The 19,973-nt window shown below is 47.1% G+C and overlaps 6 protein-coding genes across 6 annotated transcripts; 5 read left to right on the forward strand and 1 right to left on the reverse strand.

Annotated features, from left to right (window-relative positions):
* Positions 1-196: 196 nt before the first annotated feature.
* F4812DRAFT_439944 (uncharacterized protein) lies at positions 197-1,018 on the forward strand. The gene is made up of 2 exons (XM_047935112.1): positions 197-420; positions 491-1,018. Exons 1-2 carry the CDS (start codon positions 380-382, stop codon positions 756-758), a joined length of 309 nt encoding a protein of 102 aa, XP_047787494.1. The 5' UTR covers positions 197-379; the 3' UTR covers positions 759-1,018.
* Positions 1,019-1,752: 734 nt separating this feature from the next.
* On the forward strand, positions 1,753-4,990 carry F4812DRAFT_135521 (uncharacterized protein). Its single transcript, XM_047929575.1, has 5 exons — positions 1,753-2,295; positions 2,371-2,698; positions 2,757-3,202; positions 3,258-3,425; positions 3,476-4,990. The coding sequence occupies exons 1-5, from the start codon at positions 2,185-2,187 to the stop codon at positions 4,979-4,981; spliced, it is 2,559 nt and encodes an 852-aa protein (XP_047787495.1). The 5' UTR covers positions 1,753-2,184; the 3' UTR covers positions 4,982-4,990.
* A 3,756-nt stretch (positions 4,991-8,746) lies between these two features.
* Positions 8,747-11,432, forward strand: F4812DRAFT_462024 (oligopeptide transporter; the record flags this gene model as incomplete). The annotated part of the gene is made up of 7 exons (XM_047937965.1): positions 8,747-8,999; positions 9,061-9,079; positions 9,147-9,672; positions 9,782-10,418; positions 10,481-10,530; positions 10,583-10,890; positions 10,961-11,432. 7 exons carry the CDS (start codon positions 8,747-8,749, stop codon positions 11,430-11,432), a joined length of 2,265 nt encoding a protein of 754 aa, XP_047787496.1.
* Positions 11,433-11,875: 443 nt separating this feature from the next.
* Positions 11,876-15,325, forward strand: F4812DRAFT_439954 (uncharacterized protein). Its single transcript, XM_047935113.1, has one exon. It carries the CDS (start codon positions 12,222-12,224, stop codon positions 14,796-14,798), a length of 2,577 nt encoding a protein of 858 aa, XP_047787497.1. The 5' UTR covers positions 11,876-12,221; the 3' UTR covers positions 14,799-15,325.
* On the forward strand, positions 15,303-16,972 carry F4812DRAFT_439958 (uncharacterized protein). Its single transcript, XM_047935114.1, has one exon. It carries the CDS (start codon positions 15,566-15,568, stop codon positions 16,670-16,672), a length of 1,107 nt encoding a protein of 368 aa, XP_047787498.1. The 5' UTR covers positions 15,303-15,565; the 3' UTR covers positions 16,673-16,972.
* Positions 16,973-17,148: 176 nt separating this feature from the next.
* F4812DRAFT_439960 (putative alcohol dehydrogenase) lies at positions 17,149-19,216 on the reverse strand. The gene is made up of 4 exons (XM_047935115.1): positions 18,237-19,216; positions 17,788-18,171; positions 17,511-17,726; positions 17,149-17,429 (listed from the first exon to the last, which is right to left on the reverse strand). The coding sequence occupies exons 1-4, from the start codon at positions 18,604-18,606 to the stop codon at positions 17,380-17,382; spliced, it is 1,020 nt and encodes a 339-aa protein (XP_047787499.1). The 5' UTR covers positions 18,607-19,216; the 3' UTR covers positions 17,149-17,379.
* Positions 19,217-19,973: the final 757 nt, after the last annotated feature.

Raw genomic sequence — 19,973 nt, forward strand, 5'->3', positions numbered from 1 at the left:
TATCTGCCCGCGAGGTTTTTGACAGCCAGGCCCTGTTTATGGAATGGCGTAAACACGTTTTTTTTTCGCAGTGGGGTTAGTCTTAGTGGATAGTAGCTTAGGTATATCTAAGTTTAGACATACTTTCCTCTTAGGGACGTCGAAGTGCTTGACGAAGTTAAGTGGAGGATGAAGGTAGGTAAAGTCACATGTACGAAAAAGGAACTAGAATTCTAGCAAAATACCTAAGGGGGCTGTTTCCCATTTTACCATTATATTAATCAATCGAATCCATACAATATGTACGATATTGTGATAATAAAGTAGCTTGATAAGAAAAATAAGAATTAATTACCCCGGCGTAGATCGATCGGGAACGGACAACAAAGATGTTGTCATTATGGCAGAAGTTTGTCGTCGTGAGGCAATCTGCAATGTAACCTGGTGGAGGCAATGGTCCGGGGAATTAATATAATTCGATCCAGGATATTAAGACAAGATATTGGCTAACCTACTTAAACCTATCATTGTCCTTGTTCTGGCAGGTTGGATGTCTGGTAGTTGGAAACTGCAGTATCGTATCTAGGTACCCATATGTAATTCGTCCAAGACGTTCAATCGAGATCCGGGCGAACGCCAAGTATAGTAAGTATCAACCCCAGAGTGTTTCATTGAGGTATAGCTTGTCTACCGATAACTTGTTTAGTTCGTTCCACATGACTAAATTAATGAAGCCTTTTTTCTTCTTCTTCTTCTTCGTAGGGCTCTTTAGCGTGTAGTGTATAGCTTGATAGCTTGATACACAAGCTTGAGGAGGGCTGATATTTTACTCTTGGAGGTATTGTCTTCTCTGCTTTTTCTTACGTCATAGACAACCGGATGCGGAAATTGAACATTTTCGAAAATCAATTTACGGACAAGTCTTCCCCCCACCAAGGCCGTGATACACGTGTATCGAGGACCCGCGTGGCGTCTGTTGGTAACCCAAGACGGCGATAGCGACGCCTTATTACAGAGGGTCGGGCTGGTCAGGTTGTAGTGTATTACTTACTGATACGTCCCGCATTGAATCATCTCGGGGATTCGTGGCGCATTATATTCACATTCCCAATGCCATTTTTTTATCGTTTAGAGGATACTTGTTGCGGCGCATGTGAAAACAGCATGTTGGCTATTCTTCATATTAGTTACCTCATACCAAAAAGTCAATTTATCCCGGTATTTCCGTCACCTCATAACTCGGTAGTGATAAGTCTCGATCATAACTGGATTTCATTAGGTACCTAGGTAGAGGTAATCTTCAAATTTAATGACAGAATAGTTGTTTGACTCTTTTTCCAGTTTTCCAGTTTGAGGATAACGAATCCAAGGTTTTGTTGGTATTGGTATTGGTGCTACACAACAACTTCAGCTTTCCAAAAATTGATTTTCTTCTTACCAAGCTCCAAAATAGTTTACAGGGAGCTTGGGCCAGTACGGGGGGAATGCGTTCCACTATTATTAGGTACCGCTAATGCACGTTACCTATGACGTACTACATGTAGATTAACCACTCCAAGTTTCACGTCATCAACACCTAATAATCCAAGTACAACAGATCTTAGACTTGAGAAAGCACAGCCGAGATGGGCAATTGCATCAGAGAGATACTTTACATACTTTACAATTAGACGGAACGAACAGCATTCCATCATGTATCTATACCTTCCTTGATTCGGAATTAATCATTCATACCTTAGGTACCTAGCTCTCACTCTCACTTTTCACTTCTCACTTCTCACTCTGTCTCTCCCTCTCCCTCTCGGCCAGCTGCATGCGCTTACCCCTCGACATCACTATTTTTTTTTATTAAATCATAGCTACATAGGTATTATACATGTATATACCGTACATAAAATTAAGGTTATATCGTATACGTATTTGTACCTTACGTCTACTTACATTTGGAATACGTCAACGTATAATAAACACCTCTTGTCCTCCCCCAACCCTCAAATTCATGATCTCCTTCTCTCTCTCTTCTCTTCACCTAACGAAGATCCTTACATTGTGAACTCACAATCTAATAACACTTTTATTATACCCCCTTACCCTAATATACCATAACCTGTGATACCCAAAAACGTTTCTCTACTTTGCGCCATTGTCGTATACAGAATCGTGAACTGATCTTGAGATACCCTATTTACATATCACGACACAATCATGGCAAGCGTAAATAAACCAACTGACATCAAGGAGAAGGAAGCCGACGTCAACCGGAAGCTTCAGATATACGGAATTGTCAAAGCATTCCAGATTGGGAAGTTGCCATCTGTAAGTGACTCTCATTATTATCTATAGATTCCCCCATTCAACATCACAAAACAAAGCTGACAACGGACATAACAGAATGACCAAATAGATGTCGCCCTAAACAGTCTGCTTCAGTCGAGAGCATTGACAAACCCCTCGGAGCGACTTTCACCAGAAGGACGGGAGCTTGTCAAGGACTTCAGAGAAGTCGTAACTCAAGCTAAGAAGTTGCTGCTATCCAAGAATGAAGGAAACCTCTTACAGGATTTCATATGGCAGACTCAGCAGTTTGACCCCAACGCTGTGAGTGTGCCTAACGCTCCTATCGACAAGGATACGGTGAAACAGCATGGAGACAAAGTTCTCGAGGGGTTCCGGACGCTGGGAACATTGATTATCACCAATGGCCAGTTCCGCAAGCTTCGTAAGTTGACCTGTGACTTAGTTCATATTGGTGAACATAATAGCTGACTACTTCTTAGTGAATGACGCTACTATACTACTTCGCGACATTGCTGGCGATGCCGCTTCCAATGCCGCGAACAAGGTCCGGCCTGACGGCGAGGCCCTCGCTCAAATCGACCGACCTGCTGAGGACAATGTCTGGCATGATACTCCCGATTTATCCAAGAAGAATTTGAAGTCGCAGCTTCAGAACGTTTACAAGAGCGACCCGGCTCAGGATGCCAAGGGCGTGGTAAACGCTGGAGCCGGAGCTATCCGACAACCGGACGGATCGGCAGGAGATCGCATTAACGCTGCACAGGACGCGACAAGCAGGGCCGCAGAGCAGGTCAAGTCCAGCATCGACCCGGAGACTCGCGAATCTACGAAGGAGTCAACCCAAGAGTATCGCGCTCGCATTAAGCAGTATCTGTCGAAGAAGATGCCCGAGGAGCGTCGTAGCCAGACTATCTGGCGTCTAAAGGTAAACATTATTCTTACTAGCTAGGCGTAACAACTTATACTAACAAGCGAACCAGAAAATGATTGTCGAATGCCAGCAACACCCTGACTACCAGCAAGCCATTTCTACCTTGTTAGACTTGGCTGAAGAGTACGGTTCTCATGGCAGGAGCATTGCTACCGGTGGTACCGGCACAGTCAAGCAGACGCGAACCCACCTAGCTGCTGCTGAAGCTGATCTAAAGGTATGTGGTGACTTGATTAACATAACGCCATGAAGCTAACCCTATTCTAGACTCTAATCGAGAGGTTCGCCAATGGAACATCTACTGATGATCTATGGTCTTCCATCAACACTATCTATGAGGATGCTGATAGGGACCCCGAACTCAAAGATTGGTTTAAGTCGATGAACTCCTATGTCCGAAGGTGTCTCAAGCAGCAAGGCTACATTATGGAAGATGCTTCCACCGAGGAGTGGAACCGTCTCTATGATCACGGCAACTACCTCCTTCGTGAGAAGTACAAGACTCACACTGATCGCATCGTTAATGAGATCAAGTTCCTTGCCGATCAGTTCGACCAGGATGCTCAGAATAAGGCTTTCGCTGCCTCAGTACAGAAGTTGTTCACCGACCTTGGCAATGACGAGAACGGCAAGGCGACGTTTAAGCCTCATCTCGTCAAAGACCTAACTGATGTAATCATCCCGGCTGCCTTTGAGAGGATTGCATATATCCCTATCCCCCGCATTGAGTACTCCGACACCGAGATCGATGCTGTCGTTGAGAATTTAGTATTGGAGAGCGATAACTTCATGCCTAATGTGCTTGAAGTTGCTAGCGACAACTATTTCCGCTGGGGCCGCAAGAAGATTGCAAGCGCAAACAAGAATTCGATCGACGTCAAGGTCACTGGCATCCAGATGGATCTTCGTGATGTCAGCTTTTACGTCAAGCGCAAACAAGGCTTCCCCTCAATTACCGATACTGGTGTTGCTAACATCAAAATGGGTGGCGATGGATTTTGTTTCCGTTTGAAGTTGTCAACCACAGATGACAAGGACAAGCAGCACTTCTTTAAGCTGGACAAGGTCGATGTCGACGTCAAGAACCTCCAAATCAAGCTTGTCAAGTCTAACCATAAGATCCTCTTCAGTCTTTTCAAGCCCATCATGCTCAAGATTCTTCGACCAGTAGTCCAGAAGACCGCTGAGAAGCAGCTTAAGGATCAATTTAACAAGTTTGACCAGCTTCTTTTCCAGGTTAAGAAGGAAGCTGACCGCGCTCTCGACGAAGCCCGTTCCAGCCCCGAGGACGTTCCAAACATTTACAGCCGCTACGTCACTGCTGCTCAGAAGCAACTCCTCCAGGGCAAGAAGAAGGTAGAGGCCGTGGCAGCCGACAAAAAGGTCAACATGGCGGTCACTAAGGAGGATAGCATCTTCCCTGACATTCACCTACCTGGTGGTATCAGCTCTAAGGCTACCGAATACAAAGAACTAGCCCGAAAGGGAGAGAAGTGGGAGAGCCCCGTCTTCTCCATTGGCAGTGCTCCCAAGAGCAGCGATATCCCTGGTCCTCCTCAAGTTACCCGCAAGCCACACGCTATTAGCGGCAGCACCACGAACGGGAACCATACACATGGTAATTACGCCAATGGTAACTATACTAATGGTAACTACACAAACGGGAGGACCGTGAACGGGAAGTATTCTGAACCTGTTACCGGACCCATCGCTACCACCGGCCCTGCGACTACTACTGTTCCCACCGTGAGTGGTAACACTGCTACGATCTAGAGAGCGTACAAAGAGTCTTAGTCACTCCTTCTTGGATACAGTTTGTACGATACGAAGAGGGGAACGCGGAGAGAAGGAAGGGTGAAGTCGGTAATCAGGAAGTTCCAGATGGTTATACCCGGAGATACCCCCAGGACACTCATATTGGCTTCACTTTTATCAAAAAGTTGCGAGGGAAGCATGTTGGAGGTAACGATGATACCTGTCCTTATTTTGAATATCCTATTTCCTTCGTCGCTCTCTATGGATAGCTTGGAATCGTTGAATAATGGAACGTACATTTTGAAGCTCGATGTTTTGGATATCTAAGACAAGTGATGTATGTATGTATGTCACTTGTAGATTGTCGGGAATGACTTATAATACAAGACTTGTACTCCCAAGCGTAATGCCTTGGCAGTAAAGCTACCATCACACTTATCTGTATTTAACTGAGAGTCTCACACAGTTTTATGTCAGCATATTGGAATATATTTAGGTACCTGTAAGCATGACACAGAATTGGTGGTTATAAAATATAGCTGGTGAGTTACAAGTTGAACACAGTCTTAGAGAATCGAGGGTGATAATACAAGGTACCTTAGGTAGGTACCTAGAGCATTGCGCAGAACCCGTTATCTTTGCTTAGAATTGTGATGTGATTTCTTCCTTTGATACCCTTTATCAGCTTTGCTGATGTCGGAATAGATTGCCCCTTCTTTTTCCTCCCTCCCTTTCTTGCACATTGATAGCTACACCGGCTCATATCTACTACCAAACTGATTCGCGGCCGTGCGGGTTGCGCTTATCAGGCGAAGCAAGTCTTGATAAAGACACCTTGCTTACACTACACCTACCGGCCAAGGTCTTGGATTTGGATCGCAATTCGGCAAAGAGCGAGTTCGAATGATGATAAGATACCTGGGAACAACACGCAGATGACATATGATACCTATCTCGAGCCAAGGGGAAACTTGAGAAGTTTGCTTCTGCGTCAGGTACGACCGGCTCGGCCGTTTCAAGGACGAACGCCACCAGTTACCGTATGCAAGCAAACCAAACCAAAGCCACGGGATAAGAAGAAGCACCGAGACGGATAAGTTGCCACCGGTATCTTGGGTACCTACCTAGGTAAGTACCAGGTACCTAAAGTTATGGCAATGCCGTGGAACTACTACTGTCATGTACCTGTCAATCATGCGCGGGGTGTGAATAAAGAAAGCAAGGCTGAGGATAGGAGGTTCGCTGTTTTAACCAATCATTCATCTATCTAGGTATCTTAGGTAGGTAGGTAGGTAAATACGCCAGGTGTAGGAAAATTTGGGGATGTGAGAGGAAGAAAAAAATAAAGGGGGGGAGGGGGGCGAATTACATGGTTTGTTGGCTTTTAAGTTGCATATCTGATATACGCTTGTGGCGTCGACTAACCATTGAGATAATATCAATTGAGTCTTGCAGCTAACAGCCGCAGCTCTTTCAGGTCCTAGTTCAAAGACCTTTTTTTCTCTCTCTTTTTTATGGTGGTGGTGGTGATGATAAGGATGGATTTCAATGCTCGCTCGTTCAAGAGTTTATAACTAACACATGAGTAAACGGCTACTTCGAGTACAAACAATATGACAAGTTCCGCATTGGAAGAGCACGCATATATTGCATTTCCCTCTTCCCTCTATAGAAAATAGCTGTAGAATTGAGCACATTACCTATTTGTATTGTGTGGCAGATGAGCCAACGCTTGAAATTCGATATAAGAGGGCTTCCGTGATATAAAGCGAGAGTCGGATCTCATGAATATTCAAAAATACGTATTGTGGAATTCGATAACCGCTATTTTACCCCATGCTGCCCCTGTCGGGAATAATACATAGTAGCAAAAGGTCAGGCGACCCTGTAGCAATCAGTGGGGTCCGCGCTGTAGCAAGGGTTTTTAGGAATGCAACTTGGAGCGTGGCACAAGAGGCACAGACTTTCCCTTCTTGTAATCCCTAATAGTACTGGAGGTGTGATATATATGTGTATAAGTAGAAAACGGCACTCGGTGGGCAGTCGGCGTGCAGGTAAGAGACAGCCTTCAGAATAAACCGTCCTGGTGGTAAGATCGTGTTGGTTCTGTGGTGGTTGTAATCACGCCGACTAAGAATACACTACTATAGCTTATAGGTTGTATCCAACTTATAAGTTCTGGACGTTGTGATTAAGGCACTAGTCTAACCCAACTCCGACCAGAATTCCGACGGCGCGGGACGTTGAATATAGCTTCGGGGGTACCAACTGGATTTGGAACAAGTAGCTAATAGCTGGTGCGCCCTTGCTGTGTTATTGCGGATGGTGTTTTGGTGTTTTACACAGCAACGGTCATGCCGCGCCAAGACGGATCAAGAAGGCGCCCGTATGCCTCATGCCGTTAGGTAACCAATTGATGAAATATCGTAATGTTATTTGTCACATTGGTCTCAGGGCCGTTTGTTAATTCGAGATATCTTATTCCGCTCTCGTGCACCGAGAGATAAATTGAGTATGAAGTGGTAGTGTAGTATATTGCCCTAGTAGCAAATGAGTGTTGTTAGTTGATAAATACCTTCTTGTCCAAGACTAACTATTAATTTAATGCCGCCAATCTGCTTGTCTACGAATTGATTACCTGTGTTGGTAAATCTCATCTTCTAGGAGCCGTACTAGAAGAACCCTTCCAGCAACGCGATGTAACAAAATCGGGTGCCAGGCGAGTTTGCAAGCGAGTGATTGATTGGGAAGACTGTTGCGCAGAACTCTGTAGAGATCTTGTGCAGCTCAGCTCGTACCTATTACCAGTATGCCTTGCTCAATTCCCTTCTTAATCGTTATCTCTACGAATTACACTCGATGCTATTAGCTGGAATGTCAAGTATTTACGCCGCTTCCTTACTAATAACCGGAAACTTGCTGTCGCGTGTCTGGCGGACAAGGGTAACGGAAACGGTCAAAGCAAGCTCATGCTTCGGTTGACGCCACACCCTTGCTTCAACAACGCCCAATCCTAGGACACGGATTTCTATTCGCCAGGCCCAATCAGCCAATATATTCGGGGCGACATACCGGTATGGTCCAGAGATAAGAAGATCCACGACAAAGGGGAGTGGGGATACGGCTCTTCGATCGGCCAGACTGAAATTCAAAGAACTCTAAGTGGCGAGGGTCGAGAGTATTATCATGCCATGTAATTCTAGCTCATTATTTCGCCGGTTTAGCTAGCTAGAATATAGTGATTCTAGCATGCGCGGGTTATCCATCTTCGCTTATCTTTTGTAGGGTAGCGTTGCGACACGATTCCATAAAGTGTAATTAATACCTTAGGTACCTAGGCCGTTAGGTAGGGGTATGGTTCAATGCAGTTGGCTCATGTCTTAAGACATCGCTATCGCATGGTAGCATAGGAGTGGCGCCTGTCGAATTGAACAGGTTACTGCCCTCACCTTCCCGATATGTCTCCTGATCCTCAGCAGCTGTGGCCTACACAGATAGAGACTACGCTAGGTTGGATCCTGGGGAATAAAGCCATGAGGGATGTTGTACTACATACCTACCTAGGTAATGTATACGGCGGTTGCGATGTAATGTGGAGACCTTGACCTTTATCGGATCGGAAGGAGGCGTTGTTCGTAGTCGGTAGGTATATTAGAGAAGCGTGTCGTTCTTTCTCGTGCGTGGAACACGACCTGTCCCGTCTCGATTTCTTTCTCAAGATACCCCAATCCATCGATTCTCGTAGCTTTCGTCCCTGATTATCTTAGGTAGACATCAGCGACCATGGCTTCGACAGAAGCCCGCCTGGCGGACGTCGCCGAAAAGACGGACAAGACGCCTATTGTGGGAAAAGAGGGCGATGAGAAAATTGACATCGTCGATGTGGATGTTGATGCCATCGAAGAAGATCTCGACCTTTATGTGCCCCTAAAGATGGATGGCAGCTTCGTCGACGAGCATGATCCCCTAACAATCCGTGCCGTCATAATTGGTATCGTGTTAGGTAGTCTTGTCAATGCCTCTAATTTATATCTGGGTGAGCTTAAATGGCGGACTTTGCTAGAGTAAATGACTGTTTGCTGACTACCTATGAATAGGGTTGAAAACCGGATTCACGTACAGCCCCCTTTCCCTCTTACTTTTGAAAAGGTTGATTCGACGATGATTCTAATTCGCACGCTAGCTTCGCCGCCTCTATGTTTGGAGCAATTTTCGGATACGGTATTATCAAACTCGCCTCGAGAACTACCCTTCCTATCATCGGCGGTTCTTTCGGCCCTCAAGAGAACAGCATTATCCAGGCTGCAGCCCAGGGCGCTGGTGGAATTGCAGGTATTTTCGTTGCAGGCATACCGGCAATGTACCAACTCCACGCGCAGACGGGCACTCCAAAGGAGCAATTCGGCGCAATCATTACAATCACTCTTGTCTGTTCGTTCTTTGGTTTGTTCTTCGTCGCGCCTCTCCGAAAATTCTTTATCATCCAGGTCGGCCGGGAATTGAAGCTGCTTTTCCCTACTGCTACTGCCGTGGCGCTCACCATTAGGTCGATGCACGCTGGTGTCGCCGGTGCTGGAGAGGCTCTTAGCAAACTTAAAGCCCTCAGTTTATCTTTCGCAGCTGCCCTCATCCAACGAGTAGCGTCATACTATGCTGTCGGTATATTGTATGACTGGCACGTTTTTACATGGATCCACATCTGGAGCGGTGTAAGTCAAAGATCTCTATCATTTTGCCCACCAAGAGAGGGCGGTTCCCTCTCGCTCTCTTTTGGGAAGGATGGGGTTAGGAAGCTAATGCGAATATCTTATATGTTAGTATACCAGCTGGGCCATGAATATCGAGAGTTGGGGCTGGTGGTTTGAGTGGACTCCGGCATTCATAGGAAGCGGTATCCTCATCGGCATGAACTCTGCACTGTCTATGTTTGGTGGTGCTGTTCTCGCCTGGGGAATTATCGGACCTCTCCTTGTTCACTACGGCGAATGTATCGGCAAGCAACAGGTTGAGGATGATCCGCGATGGGCTGATTGGTACTCCTTCGCCTCTCTTAGTAACCTCGGACACGAAACTCCGTCCCCGCGTTACTGGCTTCTCTGGCCCGGGGTGCTCATTATGGTCGTAACCTCTATAGCGGAATTATTGGTTCAATATAAGGTAATCGCATACGCCGGTCGAGTAGTTTGGCAGAAGATCTGCGCCAACATCAGCCTTGCCTTGGCCAAGCGCGGTAAGACTTCTACCTACTTTGCCACGCGCGCCGAGAGGGAAGTGAAAGCGAGCGAGGATATTATCGAGGATCCAGCTCCAGCGCATGAACAGGTGCCATTTTGGGCATGGTCGACCGGCCTCGTTGTCACCGTCGCCGTAGCCATGGTTATCTTCCAACTACAATGGGGAATGAACCCCGGTTTGACTGTCTTGGCTTGTGTCTTGGCCATCTTGTTCTCTTTCGGTATGTATAATCCTCACTAGTTCCCTTGTTGATTTTGATTTATAGTTGCTAACGGCTGGCAGTAAGTTTGGATGACCCCCATTATTATTTTTTTGTTCTCCCGAGGAATATGGTAGAGTATCTCCCAACGACAGAACTACGATGCTAACATAAGATATCTGAAGCTTGCCGTCCAAATTGGGGCTGTAACGGATAACTCCCCGTTAACGGCCGCGTCGAAAGCCAGCCAGCTTATTTTTGGTGGTGCTACGAAGAACCACTTCGCGGTCAAAGATGCGCAGCGAGTCAACTTAGTTGCTGGTGGTCTGGCTTCCGGAGCTGCTGACGTCGCATTTTCGTTGACTTCTGACTTCCGTACTGGCTTCTTGTTGGGAACATCCCCTGTTAAGCAGTGGTACGCCCAATGCCTCGGGTCTGTCGTTTCCATCTTCCTAGCTCCAGGAATGTTTGTGCTCTTCACAACCGCGTACCCGTAAGTAATCTTCTTTTGATAAGTTAAAATTTGCCTCTATAAGATTATGGGCTAACTGTTGAATATCTAGTTGCATTCTCGACGCGTCGGCTGAGCACTGCGCTTTCGCCGCCCCTTCGGTGTCGGCATGGGCTGCTGTTGCACAGGCCGTTACAGACCCAGATGTCAGTATCCCTCTAACTTCGGGAATTTTCTCCATCGTTATGGCCGTCTTCTGCGCTTGTCAGGTTGTATTCAGACACTTTTACCTGGTGGGTGAACGGGAAAAGTATCGACAATACCTCCCGAATTGGGGTGCTGTAGCGCTGTCGTTTGTTCTCCCCAACCCTGTATTTACGACAGCGGCCTTATTCGGTGCCACCCTGGCCTGGGTATGGAGGAAGTGGAACATCAAGAGCTTCGACCTCTATGGATATGCAGTTGCAGCTGGTTTCATTGCTGGAGAGGGTCTTGGAGGTGTTGTTGGTGCTATTCTCCAGATCAGTGGAGTTTCGGGTGACGTTCTCGGCACCACGGCCGGTTGCCCTGCTGGCTATTGTTAAAAGCTAATTTCTTAATGTGTCTGCTATACCCAAGCTACGATAGCTAGGAGTGCCTAAGGTACCTAAGCTAGATAGGTACCTAGAGATAATGATAGGATTTGAACTACTCGTTGCAAATCTGTCGTACTACTGAATTAATTTGGCGTGATGATGAGGCCACTGCCGGTGACTCCTCTCTGCGACCACCTAATCGGAAGTGAAAACAGCAAGTAATTTATAAGGAGAAGGGGGAAAAAGAAAGAGTACCTCCTACCTAGAAGAGGTATAACGAATTGACGAGAGATGGATCTGAGCTAGGTAACGAGACTAACCTAGAGTCGGCTGGTTCGGAACAACTGCGCAGGTACCTAAGATTCTACGTAATCATTTAATGCATCTAAGAACTTTATTTCAAGTAAATTAGGCAACTAAGCTAGGTATTTCTTGCGTCATGTATGTATTGCTGTAGTTTTATGTAAGTGCTTCTTATATCATCTTAATGACCTATACAGTATTAAATTTACTGTAATAAAACTGTGTCTGCATTTTAGACATACCCCACTTAGCACACCCCGTAAGGAACGACCACACGCGTAAAGTGGAACATTACTAGGCACGTATCGATCAATTGCTATCGCGACGCGATGTCAAACTTCAACAATCTATTCCTACCTCTAAGTAAATAATTCCGCTGCGATAATCCGATCAATTCTGTTTACCATCGGTTGATACAATGCTGGTCAGAAGTGACCCCGTGGATTATGGGTAGATGCAATCGGCTTCTATTTTTAATGTGTAATGTGAAAAGCGATGGCTCCTGGTCAAAATACCTTTTCCATTATACCAGACGCACCATGTGCCTTCAATGGCGGCTTGGATGCTCCTCAAGCTCGTCCCAGCAAACGGCCTATGACCTCCAAACAGGCCAAGAAAGCATATCAGAAAACGAATAAGGCCCCTAAGCTCTCCAAAGCCGAGCAGCGACGTCAGGAACTCTTCGAGCAAGATCGCATACGTCGAGAATTTGAGAAGGAGAGGAATCAGGCTCGCGCAAGAGCGGCGCGAGAAAAGAAAAAGGAGAAGGAAGAAAAAGAGCGGGCTGAGAAGAAAAAGAAAGGTTTGCCCTTAGTCGATGTACGTCCGTCGCAAGCTACGATTGCCTGGTTTGTTCGTGGTGATAAAAAGAAGAACCCGGAGAACCAAAAAGGAATCAATTCGCCGGTTGCCGATCACCATGAAAGCCATGATAGCCATGAGAGCGATGAGAGCGGTGATTGCAATAGCGGTACCCTATCAGGTGAAGATGAACCCGAGCCACCGCCCAAAAAGCAAAAAACAGTGCCTCTAGATACGGAACACAGTCCGAGCTCTGCAGGGATTCCGAATTGTTCGGCATCGTCGCTCCAGGATTTGGACTCCCGTGGTACTTCGCAAGTGGCTAGCAGCGCAGCTGAAAGTCTGGTTCCAGAACCTCAAATAGTAGAGCATCTGACTGTCGATGCAGATAATCTTGCTACGATGGTACTTCCGGATGAACTATTTGATGAACCAGTTGATGCTGTAGGCAATTCACCCAAGAACGACGACGCTGATCTGGATGTGGATTTTCTCCCACATGAAGAAGAAATAATTCCTGATAGCCCATCGCAGCCCAAATATTTGGACCATCGTAGCTCCCCGGTTACGACCAAGGAGTTTCTACCGGGACAAAATGCGAAGGAGAGCACATTGCCACCAGCCGATAGGCTCCCGCTCCAAAATCTAGGCCCAAGTAAGGTCAATTCAAGAGTTACCAACGCGCCTCAGGAGCTGGGCCTTGATCAAGCCAAGCCAGTATATCACACACCAAGTCCCGCTCCAGACCCCTCAATACGCGTATCCGAGAGCATTCAGCCATCAACTTCACAATCAAAGTCCTTCCAGCAGCCCAAGATCCCAATGGGACCCCCTGCAATACCACCGAGGTTTAGATCTCGTGGTCATTTCTCAGCTGTGAATCCGAGGACACCTTCCTTTTTGCCTAAAGCTCATGCTTCTGGCTATTGTCCCGCTCCTAATCCTAACCTCAGTCGAAGTCATCGTGTACCTCAGAGATCGCAAGAGGAACAACCACCAACAAGCACTCAGTTGTTCATGCTCGGGCACCTCGATGACCTTTTCCCCAGCCCTTCTCAGGAAGTCAAGGAAATATTTGGAGAATCAAAATCTAATATTAGAGGAAATGACCGCAAGCTAGAATCCAAAGCCGCATACACAAGCAAATCTCCTACTGCTAGGAACTTGCCTAGGAAATCGATATCAGCCGTGTCGAATCAGAATTATTTCGGTTCCGCCACGAAAAACGGTCAGACAGAAGATGGGAAATACCCCTCGTCCATACAAACAAGGGGCTCCCCTTTGCTTCCCACCGCAAACATCCACTCTTCGGGAGATTTTGAATCATTCGACATGCCATTCTTCTCAACACAGGATTTCCTCCTTTCGTCACAAGATCTAGAAGACCTTGGAGGTGGGGAAACATCATCATCGGGACTTAAACTTCGGGATAGACGAGGTAGCTATAACTCAACCTCAGAGAATCCGGTACCGAATGACAGGATTGACTCAACAGCATTATCGTATCCATCAACCCAGGAGCAGTCCAGCGGGTCGAAACCGCAAGGTCAGACTGGACTGGAGGGCGACAGGAGCCAATCATCTCACTTCCGCCCGGTTAGTGAAGCCACTGGTCTTGGAAGTTCGAAAGCAGTATGCGAGGAAACCACAGCACTGAATACACCTACAGAGAGCAGTCGTTCACACAGCGGCGGCTTCAAAAATAATATCCAGTTACAAAAGAAAGCGTGTGACATGCTACAGGTAGAGAAGAATATGGCACCTCTTCGGGCCTCGCCTAAACCATTTTTTACCTCGAGTCGCCGGGAAGTACATCGCATATATACTAAAGAAAGGATAAAGACAATCGCGTGGGAAAGTGCATCAACCCGGCGGAACGTACAAGACGAACTGAAGCGTCTCCAAAGATCAGAAGATGAGAAATCAAAGTGGTCAACGCCAGCACGTGCAACCGGGGGTGAAAACGAAAACAGCAGCAAACCTAACGTATCTAGCTTGGCCTCTCGACCACAAGATCAGGTTAAGGACCAGTCGCGGCCTCAATCTATTAATCAGCTTTCAAGCTCGGCCGGGGGTATCCCGAATCAAAAGAAGGGGGACTCAATAGAACCACGTCCTCGACTGAACCAGTCACGTAGCCCGTATGAGAAAATGTTGGAGTTGCTTGAACACACGGAGAGCCACAAGCAAAAACAGCAGGAAATAACGGCGTCGCAGGAAACAGACTACGGGGAGGCTGGATTGGATGAAGTCCTCAACGAGATGTTATAACGCTTAAGTTCTGGCTTATTGATACTGGATTAAGAGCTTCGGATGTGCACGATTCAGGGTGCGAGGTCGATATGTATATATAATACAATACACGGGGTGGGTAGGATACGGGCGAGCATAAAGGGGGGCGCGAAGCATTATACCCAGCATGACAGCGAATTAATTATGAGATGCATGAATCAAGATAAGAAGAAGGCGAAGATGTGCTATGTGGTTTGGTATCCGGAAGGTGAGTAAATTTAATGAGCAACGCGATGAGTTTGCCCATCTTGTTGTCAGCGGACAACTCATACAAGGGCAAATCCTTCGGGTTACCACCATATGGTAAGTTATTACCATGACTTTCCATCCTATATAGTGTGTTTGCTAAAGTTGCGTAAGTTGCTACCTGTTAGAGAAATTTATTCAAGAGAATGACTAGAAATCAGACGGCATAGTCAACCATGACCAATAAGTTGTGAGTGGGCTTTCTTGAAGTTGGGTCATAAGGAATAGGTGGATTTGAAAAAAAAAAAAAAAAAAAAAAAAAAAAAAAATTACAGTCAGGTTCGCATTGCGCAGGGGCGAATTCAATGAGCTGTATGAGAAGCATTTGACAGTTGCCAGATCCAATTCCAGCCATGACTTCGAATTGCCGGGCCACGAGAAAATACCTACATAATACACCTTGACCGAAAACAGTTTTTCTCGTTCTTTTTTTTTCGGCTGCTGTTTTAATTGCATAAACCAAAAACAGTGAAGGAAAAAATAAAATAAACATAAAAATCATGGCTTCCTTACAAAACAACACACCACATCGACGCTACGACCGGTCAGGCAGTACCCCTCCCCTCTCGTTGCTGCAAGATGATGAGCAGCACAAGTGCGATACCACAACATTCCGAACCCGCGACCTCGAAACGACGACCTACGATGAGGAGCGCCGGCGCAAAGAACTACAGGCCCTCAGGGACGAATATTCGGACTTCGCAAACAGCTTCGGCCGGCGCGCGCTACACTACAAGAGCGTGCGCGAGAACCCCACGCTTCGGGGTTTCTTCGATACGGCGCGGGACTTCGACCAGGAACTGCTGGACCTCAAGTTCTTGTTACTCGCGGGGCCCAACCAGGTTCGCTACTTACCAGAGGATGATGCGGAGAATGCCAAAGGATGCATTCATCGGACTATGACTGTGCTGGAGACTGCCTGCGGACACATCTGGCGATGCGTCGATCTTTGGGCGGTGCATGCACATCACGACGCTGGCGACAAACTCGTGTATAGCGCCGTGCTGAAGAAGTTCGTTAGTCCCGGGATGCTCGATGTCGAGCTAAAGTGCCAGCGGAATTGGGAGAAAAGCGGTCCGCGGCTCGAACGCCTTCTCAAGGACCTGAAAAGCGAAGTCCCGCGCATGAGGCGGGTAGTACGCCAGCTCGAAGGCAATAAGGAACTTTCTTTCGTCCGGGAACTGAAGAATAACAGCCCTCCCGGCAAGGCTTTGAAGGCACCGGCTTTCCTACCGGCGTGTCTGACCTCGGCGGGAAGTCGCCAATACGAGATGTCAGGCGCATTGCCGGTTGACGACAGCGCGCGCAAGACGCCGGCCTGGGTTAACAATATGAAGGTTCGCCTCGAAGGACACACCATCAACGACCCCGCGGAAGTCGATTTCGGCGCTGTCCCTGGCCGCATCCGGTACCGAGAGCTCAAGGCCTGGGAGAAGCTGCAGGGCGAAGAGAATCCGGAAGCGATGAAAGATGCGTGGGTGGCGCTCCTAGCCGATCTAGATAGGAGAGGTGGCCCGCATTCGACGGATGCCATTCTCTTGCGGCATAAAGTCGTTACGGAGGTGAGGCTTGCGCTGCGGCGGATACAGGAACAGGATGACCGTTGATTCGGGGAGAATGGTAAAGACTAAGTTGATCGACTTACCTTACATGTATTTCTACGGTTTAGTGGTTAGGGGGAAAGGGGGGTGGAGAGAGTGTTATGTTATGTAAAGTAAGGGATGCAACAGATTGCGAGAAGACTCCATACGCCTTGATGGTCCATGTTGACGGTTCGGAGTATGCAAGGCGTTCATAGGGCTGCGACGAAGAAAGCAACTCCTAAAGATACCAGCAGAATTTCTTTCCCTGCGTTGAGTTAAATACATTAGGCATAGGCATATTTTATATAATTACAGCTGCCCCAACCCATCCTGACCACCTCATCTAGAGGTTTGTGAGTTTTAACAGCCCGAATCGCGATACATCTTAGAACAACTACCGAAATCAGTATATATCACCTACCAAATTGAGATGTACCGGAACGACGATTTTACCAGCCCTGCGAGTGGATCTTACAAGTTACGAGTTGCTGCGATTGGAACCTTGATGGACACCTTGAAGGACAATTATTAAAAAGCTATCTAGATCGGAACCCGTGTTTATATTTTCTTAGTTTCTAGTACACTGTTTCTATTTCTTTTGGTCTTTACTCTTGATAATAAACGAGAGGAACCTTTTCGATTATTGTGGTATATCCAACTTGGCCACCTGGCTTTCAATTTATTTAGTCCTTCCTCCAACGAAAGAAAGAAAGCATGAAAAAAAAAACATCTTAAGGCACGATAACAGCCCTGAAGCGAACCGTACCATTCTTCATGGCATCTATGTGGTAGCAAAGTTAGCAAATGCCCTATTTACGATATACAAAAAAGGAGGAAATGATGGAAAAAGGAAGAAACATACCCCACGCCGCTTGTGCCTGGTCTAGAGGATAAGTCTCGATCATGCAGTCGACGCCCTTGAGATCGGCAAATTTGATGGCGTCTTCCGAGTCTTTTTGGTGCCCGGAGGGCCAAACCTGCACCGAGCTACCGTGCTTGAGCATGGTCACGGTGTCGATGGTGAAATCACCCGGAATGCTTAGTAGCAGGATCTTGCCGAGTATGCCCAGGCCTTTCTCTACAGCAGGAGTCAGTAACCACTTCCGCAAAAGGAGGAGAGGAGGTTCGTTGGTACATACGAAATGGGGTTATGGAGTCGGCGGTCGGAGCCGTAGCCACGACTAATCGAGCACCTCCGAGCGCTTTCAAAGCCTCGCCTACGTCTTTCTCCTTGCTCGCGTCGATATATTCGTGGGCCCCTAACTCCCGCGCGAACTTCTCTTTATCCGCGCCTCGGGAAACTGCAATCACGCGGTATCCCATCTGCGCGGCGTATTGAACTCCAAGATGTCCCAGTCCGCCGAGACCCTGGATAACAACTGTCTCGCCGACCGGGACGTTCATGTTCCGGATGGAATTAAATACTGACACGCCTGCGCACAGTATAGGCGCATATTTGGCGGCATCTACATGCTCGGGGATACGAACAGTGGCTTCCGCGCGTAGTATGCAGTACTCCGCGTCTGAATATACATTAACCGATGCTCAAGAGTGAATAAAGTGTATAAGGGGGAGCGAGACGACTTGCATCCACCGTTTTTAGTCACGCCGTTTATGACTTGATTATCGCACATCTGGTACCAGCCCTCGTTGCACGCAGTGCAGGTGTCGTCGTGACCGCCATGCCAACCGCCACCAACACGATCGCCGATCTTCCACCGCTTGACGCTGCTGCCGACAGCTGCGACTCTGCCGATGATTTCATGGCCGGGACATATGGGGAACCCGCCACCCATTACGTTAAATTGGCTGTAATGGTCGCTGTAGCACACACCGCACGCCTCGACCTTGACTAAGACCTCATTGTCTCCCGGGAGAACTAAGGGGGTTTCTTGGACTACGAGGTCCTCGCCCTTTCCGAGGAACACGGCGCGCCTGAAGGTTTTTGGGAGAGACATTGCGAGAGACGTATAGACTTTTCGATTTTTGCGTACAAAGACAACTAAACAATAGAATCTTGGAGTCTACCTGATGTCTGTCTGCCGTGTCACAATCCAGGAACAAAGACAGCTACCTCATCGCTCTTTATATGCAAACTTCCACGCCCCCCTCCTCGACTTTCCCATCCTTACTTACTTCAAGCAGAAGCTATCTCCATCTCCCCAAGTCCATTCATTGCCAGGGGCCGTCGCGCTATCTCCAGCGAAGGAGCTCTTCCTAAAGGCCTCGAGGCTCGCGAGCTACTGAACAACCTTGTCTGAACTACTGGAGAACCTTGTCTGAGCTACTGATGGCCTTATCTTTTACTAAACCAGCAGATGCCAACGTCGCTTCGTCTTTGCTTAGGTGCTGATATTGTGGATCGCCCCCCAAGCTGGTTTCCTAAAGGAGCACCGGAACTGCTAGCTAGGTAGGTAATGTTTGGCAATAGCCCGCTGCCGAGTACATTAATAATACAAAAAGAATAAATAAAGTAAAAGAACAATGCGAATCTTGTGTAGGAAGTAGTTAATGTTTATTATTTTGGGATTTAGGCGGATTTATGTAAAGTCCGTTATTGTCAAAGAGTTTCGCAGATGGAAGAATAACTTCATCAATTACGTAGATTCCTAAGCTTGGTACTGGGAACGTCATGGCACTAAGCGTCGCATCACGCTGCGAGGGGTTTGTAGAAGCCAGTGTGAAGTGGGGATAGACTTACGACGCAATGGCTCAGTACCTATATAAGGCGCGCACAGCGTCTTCGAAATAGGGTAGAAAGGTAAGTGATTATAGAATAATCTTACCACATAGCTACTGTTTCTAATATAAATTACTAGGTGAATATGACAGCTGTCAACGGTTACTTCTGGTACTACATAGGCCTGCCTATCAATGCTAGCATGAAGTATTTTTTCATGAGAGGTAGACAGGCTTTTTAACCAATGATAGTGTAATGTGACTTGAAAAATCACTATAAGGGGAAACCACTTGAATTACTTTTGACGTCGGAGACTGTCTGGTCCATTATTGGGTAACAGCTTAACCACTTGCTATAGGTTGATTAAGCAGTAAGGCTCAGGATATAATAATAGTGGACGTTAAGTTGGTACTAGGACCCGAAATACTAGACGATGTATGAAGTCTCGCAAATCTTTGAGACTTTAGGAAATAACACTTGCCAGCTCCGTTCTACGATCATAGAACACGAGTGCAGCTATGATATGGTTATGACAGTTTTCACTTATATAGCACTAGAAGCCAGAGGCATGGCAATCGTGAGGTTCTCGTTCATACTTAAAAGTCTAATAGTGGCATGTGGAAGATATCTGGTTACTCCCCGGAG

The sequence above is a fragment of the Daldinia caldariorum genome (genome assembly GCF_022478825.1).
Source record: "Daldinia caldariorum strain CBS 122874 unplaced genomic scaffold F4812scaffold_16, whole genome shotgun sequence".
Taxonomy (NCBI): domain Eukaryota; kingdom Fungi; phylum Ascomycota; class Sordariomycetes; order Xylariales; family Hypoxylaceae; genus Daldinia; species Daldinia caldariorum.

What these genes read in the sequence shown, in the direction of transcription:
- F4812DRAFT_439944 (XM_047935112.1), top strand. Translation starts at nt 380, where the DNA reads ATGGCAGAAGTTTGTCGTCGTGAGGCAATCTGCAATGTAAC. An exon ending in GAGGCAATCTGCAATGTAAC is followed by an intron (nt 421 to 490) that starts CTGGTGGAGGCA and finishes ATATTGGCTAAC; the next exon opens with CTACTTAAACCTATCATTGT.
- F4812DRAFT_135521 (XM_047929575.1), top strand. Translation starts at nt 2,185, where the DNA reads ATGGCAAGCGTAAATAAACCAACTGACATCAAGGAGAAGGAAGCCGAC. An exon ending in TGGCCAGTTCCGCAAGCTTC is followed by an intron (nt 2,699 to 2,756) that starts GTAAGTTGACCT and finishes ACTACTTCTTAG; the next exon opens with TGAATGACGCTACTATACTA. An exon ending in CTGCTGAAGCTGATCTAAAG is followed by an intron (nt 3,426 to 3,475) that starts GTATGTGGTGAC and finishes ACCCTATTCTAG; the next exon opens with ACTCTAATCGAGAGGTTCGC.
- F4812DRAFT_439954 (XM_047935113.1), top strand. Translation starts at nt 12,222, where the DNA reads ATGGCTCCTGGTCAAAATACCTTTTCCATTATACCAGACGCACCATGT.
- F4812DRAFT_439958 (XM_047935114.1), top strand. Translation starts at nt 15,566, where the DNA reads ATGGCTTCCTTACAAAACAACACACCACATCGACGCTACGACCGGTCA.
- F4812DRAFT_439960 (XM_047935115.1), bottom strand. Translation starts at nt 18,606, where the DNA reads ATGTCTCTCCCAAAAACCTTCAGGCGCGCCGTGTTCCTCGGAAAGGGC. An exon ending in CGACTCCATAACCCCATTTC is followed by an intron (nt 17,727 to 17,787) that starts GTATGTACCAAC and finishes CTCCTGCTGTAG; the next exon opens with AGAAAGGCCTGGGCATACTC. An exon ending in CCAGGCACAAGCGGCGTGGG is followed by an intron (nt 17,430 to 17,510) that starts GTATGTTTCTTC and finishes GCTACCACATAG; the next exon opens with ATGCCATGAAGAATGGTACG.